Below are 11,056 nucleotides of genomic sequence, written 5' to 3'. Positions count from 1 at the left end.
TGTAAAAATATAGATCACCAAATATAGTTTGAGATAGAAGCAATGTTATAAAACTAGTCTCGAATGGATCAATCTGATCGGTTCAATCGAACCGGACATCTAATCAGTCTGAGCCTCTCATCTAATCGATTTTGCATCAAATAAGGTTGACTCGTTCAATTTAAGCCTAAAAATAGTGTCTTGGGTGGTCGGAGCGGTTGGACCAGCCTAGTCAATCAAAATAATAATTTTTTTTAAAAAACAACCAAATCGATGTTGTTTTTCCATGAAAAACAAGTATTTTAACTTATTTATAATTTGTTACATTACATTATAACAAAATCTTCGTTGTTTAATTAAATTTTAAACTTATTGTATGTTTTTATTATAGTTAAAACATAGTTCATATATTATTTGATGATGTTATCAACTTACTTGTGTCATTTAGTAGCAAACAATTCTTTTTTGTTGTTTAATTAGACATGATCAAACTAATGACACATTGACCGAATACCGGGTCATTGACCAATCCAAATTTTTAATAATACTCGTTAGAAGGATGTGGAAAAAATATATAATATAAAAGAAGGAAGAACCATTTTATAGCCGACAGACCCAACAAAATTAGATGCTCTCTCACTGTAGTGATTGTACATATCTTATGACCCATATGTCATGTCACTCTCTAACCAGGGTCATGTCACTCTACAATCAATCACATGTATCCACCCATATCTTCCATCAATTAACCACATTTTAAAGCATAATATCTATATGCTAATATATAGATTTATATAATTAGTATATTATTTATTTAAATTATTTTTTAAAAAGTTAATGATAATTAAATATAAATAGTAGATGATACAATAATATATTAAGTTTATCTACCATCAACACATATACTTCTTTTTTATTTTTTACACATTAATTGTATTTTCTATTTTTTCTATGTATCACTTTTATTTAGGATTAAATACTAATTAATATATAATATATATATAATATAGAAAACAAATATTAAACTTTTTTGTTATCATGAATTTTCATTTTTAATATAATTGTATTATTTTTGTTCAATATTTAAAATTATATATAGAGTTTAACCAGTAATTAAATGGAAAGATGATAGGTGAAAAATACTAGCAATAAATGAGGGTAATTAGAAAATAAAATATTGATATATTCGAAATTTCTAAAATATAAGAACATTTTTTAGGTTATCTCTTCACTTTATAGATAAAGAAATAAATTTTTTTAGACTGTATAAATATTTCTCCCAATAAGTACTATTTATAGGAACCAAACATTTGATCTTTTACTCTATATAATGATATAATATTAATAGGCAAATGCCTTCTTCATAAACAAAAAAAACACTTAAAATAACACTACAAATATAAAATATGGGTAGAATATTTACATAGTGATATAGTTTTATAAACAATAATAATATAAAATTTATATACACTCAATATATTACTTATTATTTGTTTATACTCCTTGTATATAATATCAATAAATATATATAAAGAACATTTAAAAAGATATGGATGGGAGAAAGCATTATTTATTATTGTTTAAAGATGTTGAGACGCATGCAAAAAAAGGTGATGATTGTGTCCTACTCCAACGCACGCAACAGAAAGCTTTTGTGTATTTTAAGACTCTGATCATCGCATTATCTTCTCTCAACATATATTCCTACCACATTCACTTTTCTCTTCCCATTTTCACTCTCTTCAAATTACATTTTTGCCATTTAAATTCCAAAAATAATAGTGAAATTATATCTAACAACATGCTCTACTTTTATATTTTATTTTGAAGAGAACTTTAAGCACACATATTTTCTCATAACCACATTTTCAAAAAATATAACAGAAACAAATGTATTGCCGAATCTTATATCTAACAACATTTAACATCCATATTTTGTCATTATTGTCTATTCAAAAAAGTAATACAAATAAATAATAAATAGTATACAAACTGTATCATTCATTTACACCCACTCATACATTGCATATGCATTATTATTAAACATCATTTAATCATAAAATCAATTGTATTTTTAAATCTTTTGATATTTGAGAAAATCAATAACCATTTATTTTTCATTTTTCAATTATACCCTTAATTATTACATAATTTTTTCATCCCTTATTTTCCTTGAATGTTGTTACATAATCTTAAAGATAACAAATAAGGAAGTGAGGAAATAACTAGTTACTTAAAGTTGGCCATATATGACAACAAATTTTAGTTCATCATGAAAAAAAGATAAAGTGAAGGAGACAAGTGTATGGAAGAAATGCAATGGTAATAATATCATATGAAGTGTGTGGCCCCATGAAAAGGGTAGTTATGTCCAAAAAATCTCTAGTCCTACGCATTCCACTTTTGAAAAAAATAATACTATTATATTAATTTTCTAGAAGAAAAAATAAAGGAGAAAATTGTATTTTTGGTAGTAGGAATAATATTCTTTTACCTTTATAGTAAATAATTAATTCATTTTAGGTTTCGTAATTACCTCGCTTAATAAGTGTTGCTTTTGAGAATTGAAACATTATCTTTAAGAATTAGTTGAATCTTCTTAAAAAGATAAATTGTTTGAAATTATTCATTAAATATGTATAAATCTTTACATGAATTAGAATAGTGGACCATTATTATGCATGAAAGTGAGAAACCAATAAAAACAGTAACAAAAACACTTCTCATAAAACAAAACACTCAACTCATCTCTTTAAGCTCCTAACTCTTCCTCTGCCAAACACACCCTTATGGATTAAACTGAAAACCCTCTCAACATGGAGATCGGTGAAAACGGCGTCGTTTCATAACAATCAAAACAACCATTGTCTCTGTTTCTATGTTATTATTTTCGTCAATTTTAAGGTAACAGTTTTGTACGGGAAAAATATTTCTTGGGAACCAGATCCTTACATCAAATTACTTCAACATCTTTGATCTCAACATATTTTCACTTTTCCTCGTGTTACTACTTGTCTCTAGCTTAGTTAACATAAAAAGTTTGTTTTTTTCATCAAAATGAATAAACTTTAGTGTTAGAAGTAGAACCCAGTTTGTGAGTTGTGGTAGTTTTTGTGATTATATCATAAGGGTGTGTTTGGATTTTGCAGGAATAAGTTAGTTTTTGTGATTATATCATAAGGGTGTGTTTGGATTTTGAAGGAATTAAGTTAAGTTAATTTGGGTAGTTATGGCAATGTCCTGCAAGGATGGTACTAAGAATGGAATGGATAATGGAAAGTATGTAAGATATACACCTGAGCAGGTTGAAGCTCTTGAGAGGCTTTATCATGATTGTCCTAAACCCACTTCGATTCGGCGCCAACAGCTTATTCGTGATTGTCCGATTCTATCTAACATTGAGCCTAAACAACTCAAGGTTTGGTTCCAGAATAGAAGGTATGGTTTTTATTCTTTACCATGTTTTTGTGTTTTTTTTTGAGTTTCTTAAGTGTGTGTGAGATTTTAGTTAAGAAAGTACCATGTTAGGAAGAAAGGGATATACAATGATAATTAAGACTTAGTCGAACTAGGTGGTGTCGATGGATATAAAAGTACAAAAAGATTCATAGACTTGATTATGTCTTAATGTTTTGAGTGAAGATGTGATGTCAGATTCATTTGTGTGATTCCTTTGTTTAGCTTGCAGATCTTATGCAAATACTAGGTTATGTTTTTTTGGGAATTTCAATTGAGTGAGACATGAGTGAAAGAAGTCCCATTTTCTTAGGAAGAAATGGATAAATTGAAAGTTCTACAAGTAGAAAGTATGTTCAGGCTTCATACTAATAGACCTTAAGCTATATGGTTTTGGGTCGTGGTGTCGAGACTCAAGACCATTTATGTGGTTATTCGTTTAATAGAATATTAGATGTGAATATCCCTAGTTTTTTTTATCCCCCCTATCCGAAGAATGCTAATTTGGCCACTTTAATGTAAGTCATGCAAATAATTTGATGTTTTTATTTTTGTGGATTCAGATGTAGAGAGAAGCAGAGAAAAGAGGCTTCACGGCTGCAGACTGTAAATAGGAAGTTGACGGCAATGAACAAACTGCTGATGGAGGAGAATGATAGGTTGCAGAAGCAAGTGTCTCATCTGGTTTACGAAAATGGCTATTTTCGTCAACACACCCAAAATGTATCAATCTTCTTTCTGTTCTTCATTTGGGTTGCTTACATGATTTTGTAATTAATTCTGGCTGATCTAAAAGCATTCCAAATTTTCAAACTAAACTTTGCTTTTACCCTTCGTAATGGTTATTCGGTACCGAATGCTTTGAAGTTGATTTTGAATGGTGTTTTCTGTGTAGACTACGCTTGCAACTAAAGACACAAGCTGTGAATCAGCCGTGACAAGTGGTCAACACAGTTTGACAACTAAACATCCGCCAAGGGATGCAAGTCCTGCAGGGTTAGTGGGAATACGATTTTTGAAATCCTCTCCGTCATTTTGGTCTGTGACAAATTGAATGTGTACTTGTTTGCTAATCATATCACCTGCCTTATTTCTTTCCCAGACTTTTGTCCATTGCCGAAGAAACTTTAGCAGAGTTTCTTTCGAAGGCTACTGGAACTGCTGTTGAGTGGGTCCAAATGCCTGGAATGAAGGTATACCAGGAACTCTAATTTTGTTCTTAAAATTTCATTGGAATAAGGCATAAACAGAATGATAGAAGAACATAAAACTTGCCATTTAAAATCATGCTTCTTAATTAATTAATTCATTAAAATATTGGCAGCCTGGTCCGGATTCCATTGGAATCGTTGCTATTTCTCATGGTTGCACTGGCGTGGCAGCAAGAGCCTGTGGCCTAGTGGGTCTAGAACCCACAAGGGTAAGTACCCAAGTTTTAAATCTAATATAGTAATTGTATTGCTTGAGATTATGAATCACTTGGCTAAAAACACTCTTTACAGGTTGCAGAAATCCTCAAAGATCGGCCTTTGTGGTTTCGAGATTGCCGAGCTGTTGATGTTCTCAATGTGCTGCCCACATCAAATGGTGGAACCATTGAGCTGCTTTATATGCAGGTAAAGTGAAATTTATAGTGCTTGAATAATGACAGTGTCCCATGATTGGCATTAAATCACTCATTTGTTTGATTACCCTGACTTGGATGATCAGCTATATGCGCCAACCACATTGGCACCTGCTCGAGACTTCTGGTTATTGCGCTACACTTCTGTTTTAGAAGATGGGAGCCTAGTGGTAAGTGACTCTTAAGAATTCATCGCCTAAATGTTTTATTTGACTTAAACATTGTAGTTAATAATAGACCTCACTCATGCCCAATGGCCTACCTTGCACATATATTTTTTATCCGTTCTGCCACACAAGAATGTCTAAATCGTTATTATGCTGTGTGTCTTAGATATGTGAGAGGTCTCTTAAAAATACTCAAAATGGTCCAAGCATACCTCCCGTGCCACATTTTGTTAGAGCCGAGATGCTGCCTAGTGGATACCTGATAAGACCTTGTGAAGGTGGTGGTTCTATCATTCACATTGTTGATCATATGGATTTGGAGGTACATTAATTTAACTTAGTTGCATTAATTATTATTATTATTATTTGTTTAACTTGATAATAGCTTTAGTATGTTTATATTATTTTTAGCCATGGAGTGTGCCAGAAGTGTTGCGTCCACTTTATGAATCATCAGTAATGCTGGCCCAGAAGACAACTATGGCGGTATGCTTGTTTTATCTCCTTTTCGGACTGTACAACAGTATATATAATGTGTTTCTTTCTTCTAATTTGGGTGCTATTCAATTATTGTAAATGTTATCACTTTATGGTGAAATGAATGTTGATTCGTGGGTTTAGAGAGGCTGTGGTGTCCTTACATATTTTTCTCCTTATCATACAGGCCCTACGTCAGTTAAGGCAGATTTCACATGAAGTTTCTCAGTCAAGTGTCACCACTGGGTGGGGTAGACGTCCAGCAGCTCTAAGAGCACTTAGCCAGAGATTGTGCCGGTAATATATTCTGCCACCGGGGGTGTGATTTTGGTTAATTTTCTGTGCAAATCGATTTGGAATCTCACAGCTATTTCATGGCAGGGGTTTCAATGAGGCACTTAATGGGTTTACTGATGAGGGATGGTCAACAATTGGCAATGATGGTGCAGATGATGTTACGATTCTAGTGAATTCATCCCCGGAAAAGTTAATGGGTCTAAATCTTTCCTTTGCCAATGGATTTCCATCTGTCAGTAATTCAGTCTTGTGTGCCAAAGCATCAATGCTATTACAGGTCAGGGTGCTTAGATATTTCTTCGCATTTTCCTAAAATTATAAAATAAAAATCTGAGCAATGAAATGACAAAACACTCCTAAATCAAGTTAATGCGTAAAGTGAGCAAGGGTGCATAAAATCATTTGGTAAGTTAAAATCATGATGCACTTTAGATGGAGTCAAGGGTGATACGTCGTTACTTGTTACTAAACTTTACAAAAAGCTTACTTTAAATGAGCTTTTTCAGCAAGGAAATATGTCTATTTTGTTGCTGCAAACATTTCGGCAAGGACACAGGTCGTACTCCTATGATTGTATCGTAAGCACATGGTGCATAATGTTTACTGCAATGTCCTGTCTTTGCAGAAGCAGTTGAGCACGTGTTCCATTTTGAAAAGAACCATGTACTCAAATGACCATTAATATAGTGAATGCTCACATCTAAGCACTTGTTTGATCAGTCAATAACTTCTTCAATCAACAATTGATTAACTTGCCCGATTTTTAGTATCAAAATTATTTGTTCATGTATGTTATGCACTTATGCTGTTCCCCTAAACAAAAGCATGACATATAAACTTTTAAAAGTTACCCTTATATTTATCTGCTGCCATGTTCCATCTCTTTTTTGTCTAGAACGTGCCCCCAGCCATTCTCCTCCGGTTCCTGCGGGAGCATAGATCAGAATGGGCAGATAACAACATGGATGCTTACTCAGCTGCTGCCGTTAAAGTTGGCCCTTGTAGCTTTTCAGGATCTCGTGTTGCAAATTATGGGGGTCAAGTTATTCTCCCTCTAGCACATACTGTTGAGCATGAAGAGGTAATAGTTGTTGTACAGAACTATTAAAAAATTTATAATTCTGCATGCACTAATATTTTTTTTTGTTTCTTCATAATAGTTTCTGGAGGTCATTAAATTGGAAGGAATTGCACATTCTCCTGAAGAGGCAATGATGCCCCGAGAAGTGTTTCTTTTGCAAGTAAGCTTTTCCCTTTATGTTGCATGCTCTTTGCTGCATCATTTTGGAGATGATGCATATTCAGTTTCCATGTTTTTTCTGATGTGGTACTAATATGTAGATGCAAGTAAATTTGATCTACTTCTCATAACTTACGCAGAATTTGGTAGAGGACTTGGGTTCATATTTCTGTGTTCTGAACTAATTAAGGATTTTAGCTATTATATTATACTTCAACAAAAATATATACTCAGAAACTATTGAATGGATTACGTGCTAGTTTAGTGCCATATCTTTTGAGCTCATGCTGCTATCGGAATGAGGAAGCTTTCTGTTCTTACCATTGCTATGGTTTCAATGGCACCCTTGTTTGTGATTTACATTCTTATAGTTCTTTTGATGTTGTTTTGGTAGCTCTGTAGTGGAATGGATGAGAATGCTGTCGGCACCTGTGCCGAGCTTATATTTGCTCCAATTGATGCGTCCTTTGCTGATGATGCCCCTCTTCTACCTTCTGGATTTCGCATCATTCCTCTTCAATCTGGAAAGGTTCGATTCATTCAGTGTTTAAGAAAAATAGTTTTATGTGTTTAATTTTTGACAAATGTTTTAATTATTTGCAATACAATATTTTGCAGGAAGCTTCCAGCCCTAACCGTACCCTCGACCTTACCTCTGCCCTTGACATTGGCCCCACTAAAAACAAAGCTTCAAATGATTATTCCGGAAATTCTGGCTGTGTGAGATCTGTGATGACAATAGCATTTGAATTTGCATTTGAAAGTCATATGCAAGATCATGTAGCATCAATGGCACGACAATATGTTCGCAGCATTATATCATCAGTCCAAAGGGTGGCATTAGCACTTTCTCCTCATTTGAGTTCACATGCTGGGCTTAGGTCACCATTGGGTACTCCTGAAGCACAAACACTTGCTCAATGGATATGCAACAGTTACAGGTATGTAAACTTTACTCTCTCGACATTAGTTCGGCTGAGGCTAGTGCAATTTATTTTCCCGTGGTAATGGTTGGCTTATCCTGCATGATGTTCTTTTTACATTCTGAAACCCTTTTGTTCTGAAAATGGGAGACCGTCATTATTCAAGACTTTCCTATGAACGAGAACTAAATTTAATATACTGTCTCATTTAGTAAAGAAACTGCGGCTCACAAATTAATCGTAGGTTAGATGAGTTGCTTACGGAGAGTGAATTAATCATGCAAATTTCAGATCCAATATTGTAAATCCACATATTATCATTTCTAATTTGTAATCAATCACTTTCACTAGTATTAATCGAGACAATTCCATTTAAAATCCAAGACTTGTATTTGTTAGATTAATATTTCTCTTTACATTGTACATAAATTCAGAGTTCTCATAATTTGTGATCCCCATGTTCCTTCACAATTTCTCATATTATTTTTAAAATTGGTGTAAAAGCTTAATTCATGCCTACAACTTTGGTTCAAGCTAATGACTAACACTATATTGTCTAAGAAGCATATACTGAGGCATAAGCAGTGCTTCAATGTGCGTGTACTCATCACATTTAATTTCTAAATTCTAGTAGAGAAGTGCTTTGAAAAATTTACGTGATTGCATGTAACCGTCTTTTTGAATGTCACATGGTTAGATTTATTACCGAAGGAGCCTACTTGTTTGACAGAAATAAAATTGGTACTTCAAACACATAGATATTATGTTTGACTGTTGTAATTTTGTAGGTGCTATATGGGTGTTGAGCTACTTAAATCGAATATCGAGGGGAACGAATCTGTGCTGAAGTCTCTGTGGCATCACTCAGATGCAATATTGTGCTGCACTCTAAAGGTATGCTTGAAATTAATTTTGATTTCGAAGTACATGTGCCTATTTCATGAACACCTTTGTCCACAAAGCATTGTTATTTTCTCTGGTGTAAAAAGATATAAAATATTGCACTGTGATATACAAGGTGTCAAATGCGCCAAGCTTGAGTAACCCAATGCAATAGTGGAAAGGGCTATTGTTTTGTGGGCCCGGCTTGATTTCGGCGGGCTAGTATTTTGCTTTACAGTAAATTATGTAGTTTTTATTGTCCTATTCTCTTCCCGGTACCTTAAAATGTGCTTCCCCTATCATGTTGCCAGTCAAATATTTATTCTCGTTCGAGCTATAATCGAATCATACAAGTTAAAATGTTGCAGAAGATGGACGAAATATTCTAAATTATTTTTATGTTTGTCTTTTTTGTTGTTTCTATATAACTATAAATAAAATAAAAAACGGTTGCATGTACATCTGTTATTGTAATCTTCTACTACCTTGTTGAAAAGCACATTCATTGAACCTTGGTTTATGCAGGCAATGCCAGTGTTTACTTTCTCGAACCAGGCAGGGCTTGACATGCTCGAGACCACGCTAGTTGCACTTCAAGATATAACCTTAGAAAAAATATTTGATGATCATGGACGAAAGGTCCTCTTCGCCGAGTTTCCTCAGATTATCCAACAGGTCTACTATTTTTTTGTTGAAATAAAGGATCCATTCAACTTTCCATACAAGGCTTTAAATTGAATTTTTATTTTACTACTGTACATTTTCTGTGCACATTTCTTGTATTATGCTTAAATCTCAGTTTATGCTCTACCTGGTACAATATTAATTTCTCTACTGCTCTTGTTATAGGGTTTTGCATGTCTTCAAGGCGGTCTTTGCCTCTCGAGCATGGGTCGGCCGGTTTCGTATGAGAGAGTTGTTGCTTGGAAGGTGCTGAATGAAGAAGAGAATGCTCATTGTATTTGCTTTATGTTTATGAACTGGTCTTTTGTTTGAGATTATGTTCTGAGTATAGGTATATCAAAGTGTTAAGATGAAGATTTAGTCCCAAAACACTTATACTTTGTTGGTTGGTCTATTACTGTATTTTGCTTTTGATGTTAAGACTTGGATTTCATATGAAGACTATATGTATTTAGTGTTTTCCTATGAAGTGTTACATATTTGTGATGTGGGATAAATATTTCTTGATGCACTAAAATCTTTCTCAGGGAACAAAATTAATGATCAACCTTAATTCAGTATGGGATGTTTTTTCTTCCTCTTTCTATGTTTTTAGGCACGTTTTACAATTAATAGTACAAACCAGCTGGTTCTACAAGCATGCAAAAGTTCAGTAACAGTACATACTTTTTTGGGGTAAATAATAAGCACATACTTTGGCATGAGAGAAGATTGTTTTGACAGAAATGTTCCCAAATTTTGATAGCAAGGACTGCACTGGATGATCCGACTTGATTGCTGATCGGACTTGAAAACGATTCTGGTTTGTAGTCTTATCTGAATGGGGGATTTGATTGCTTTGAATTGGGAAAACTTTGGTCTAATCGTATTAAACTTGATTAACTAAAATAACACAGGAAGTAAATTGAATAGTTCATTTAATTTTTTTTTTTAAAATGGACCATTATAATGATTTGCTTTATTTTGATCCAAAAAATGGTAATATGGTACTTCAATATATTGTACATAATTAAAAATGGTATAAAACTTTGTATTTATATAAATTATATATTTACAGATAATTATTAATTATATATGTTATCATTTGGTCTTACCAAACTGTTCAATTAGTTAAACTTAATGAGACTTTTTCTAGTTTGATGTCTACCTCGAATTTTCAATACATTGGTTGATAGGTTGTGGGGCCAAAAAAAATTTGATAGTCAGTTTTTTTTATTGTACACAAGTGTTGGGTTTGAACACAAGTGTTTACACTTTATTCTATGTTGAATAAATATTTCTTTCGGTCCTCAAATACTCAATGAGTACGAAATTCATCCATAATAAA

General features: G+C 33.1%; 1 protein-coding gene across 4 annotated transcripts; it reads left to right on the top strand.

Annotated features, from left to right (window-relative positions):
- The first annotated feature begins 2,693 nt into the window (after nt 1-2,693).
- On the top strand, nt 2,694-10,215 carry LOC109336942 (homeobox-leucine zipper protein ATHB-15-like). 4 transcript variants are annotated; one of them, XM_019573786.1, is made up of 19 exons: nt 2,694-2,883; nt 3,181-3,417; nt 3,999-4,158; nt 4,331-4,431; nt 4,538-4,628; nt 4,760-4,855; nt 4,938-5,051; nt 5,146-5,229; nt 5,393-5,548; nt 5,638-5,712; nt 5,891-6,000; nt 6,085-6,277; nt 6,896-7,081; nt 7,161-7,241; nt 7,635-7,769; nt 7,859-8,181; nt 8,952-9,057; nt 9,571-9,720; nt 9,895-10,215. In XM_019573786.1, exons 2-19 carry the CDS (start codon nt 3,209-3,211, stop codon nt 10,039-10,041), a joined length of 2,517 nt encoding a protein of 838 aa, XP_019429331.1. In that variant the 5' UTR covers nt 2,694-2,883; nt 3,181-3,208; the 3' UTR covers nt 10,042-10,215. The 4 variants fall into 4 exon arrangements, with proteins under 4 accessions (XP_019429331.1, XP_019429330.1, XP_019429328.1 ...); XM_019573785.1 differs by having other exon boundaries at nt 3,129-3,417; XM_019573783.1 differs by having other exon boundaries at nt 2,694-3,083; nt 3,136-3,417.
- The last annotated feature ends 841 nt before the right edge of the window (nt 10,216-11,056 follow it).

Source organism: Lupinus angustifolius, unplaced genomic scaffold (genome assembly GCF_001865875.1).
Source record: "Lupinus angustifolius cultivar Tanjil unplaced genomic scaffold, LupAngTanjil_v1.0 Scaffold_1_480, whole genome shotgun sequence".
In the NCBI taxonomy this organism is placed as follows: domain Eukaryota; kingdom Viridiplantae; phylum Streptophyta; class Magnoliopsida; order Fabales; family Fabaceae; genus Lupinus; species Lupinus angustifolius.
Note: the sequence above shows the minus strand (reverse complement) of the source record. Positions and strands in the feature narration are given on the sequence as shown.

What these genes read in the sequence shown, in the direction of transcription:
- LOC109336942 (XM_019573786.1), top strand. Translation starts at nt 3,209, where the DNA reads ATGGCAATGTCCTGCAAGGATGGTACTAAGAATGGAATGGATAATGGA. An exon ending in AGGGATGCAAGTCCTGCAGG is followed by an intron (nt 4,432 to 4,537) that starts GTTAGTGGGAAT and finishes TTTCTTTCCCAG; the next exon opens with ACTTTTGTCCATTGCCGAAG. An exon ending in ATACTGTTGAGCATGAAGAG is followed by an intron (nt 7,082 to 7,160) that starts GTAATAGTTGTT and finishes TCTTCATAATAG; the next exon opens with TTTCTGGAGGTCATTAAATT.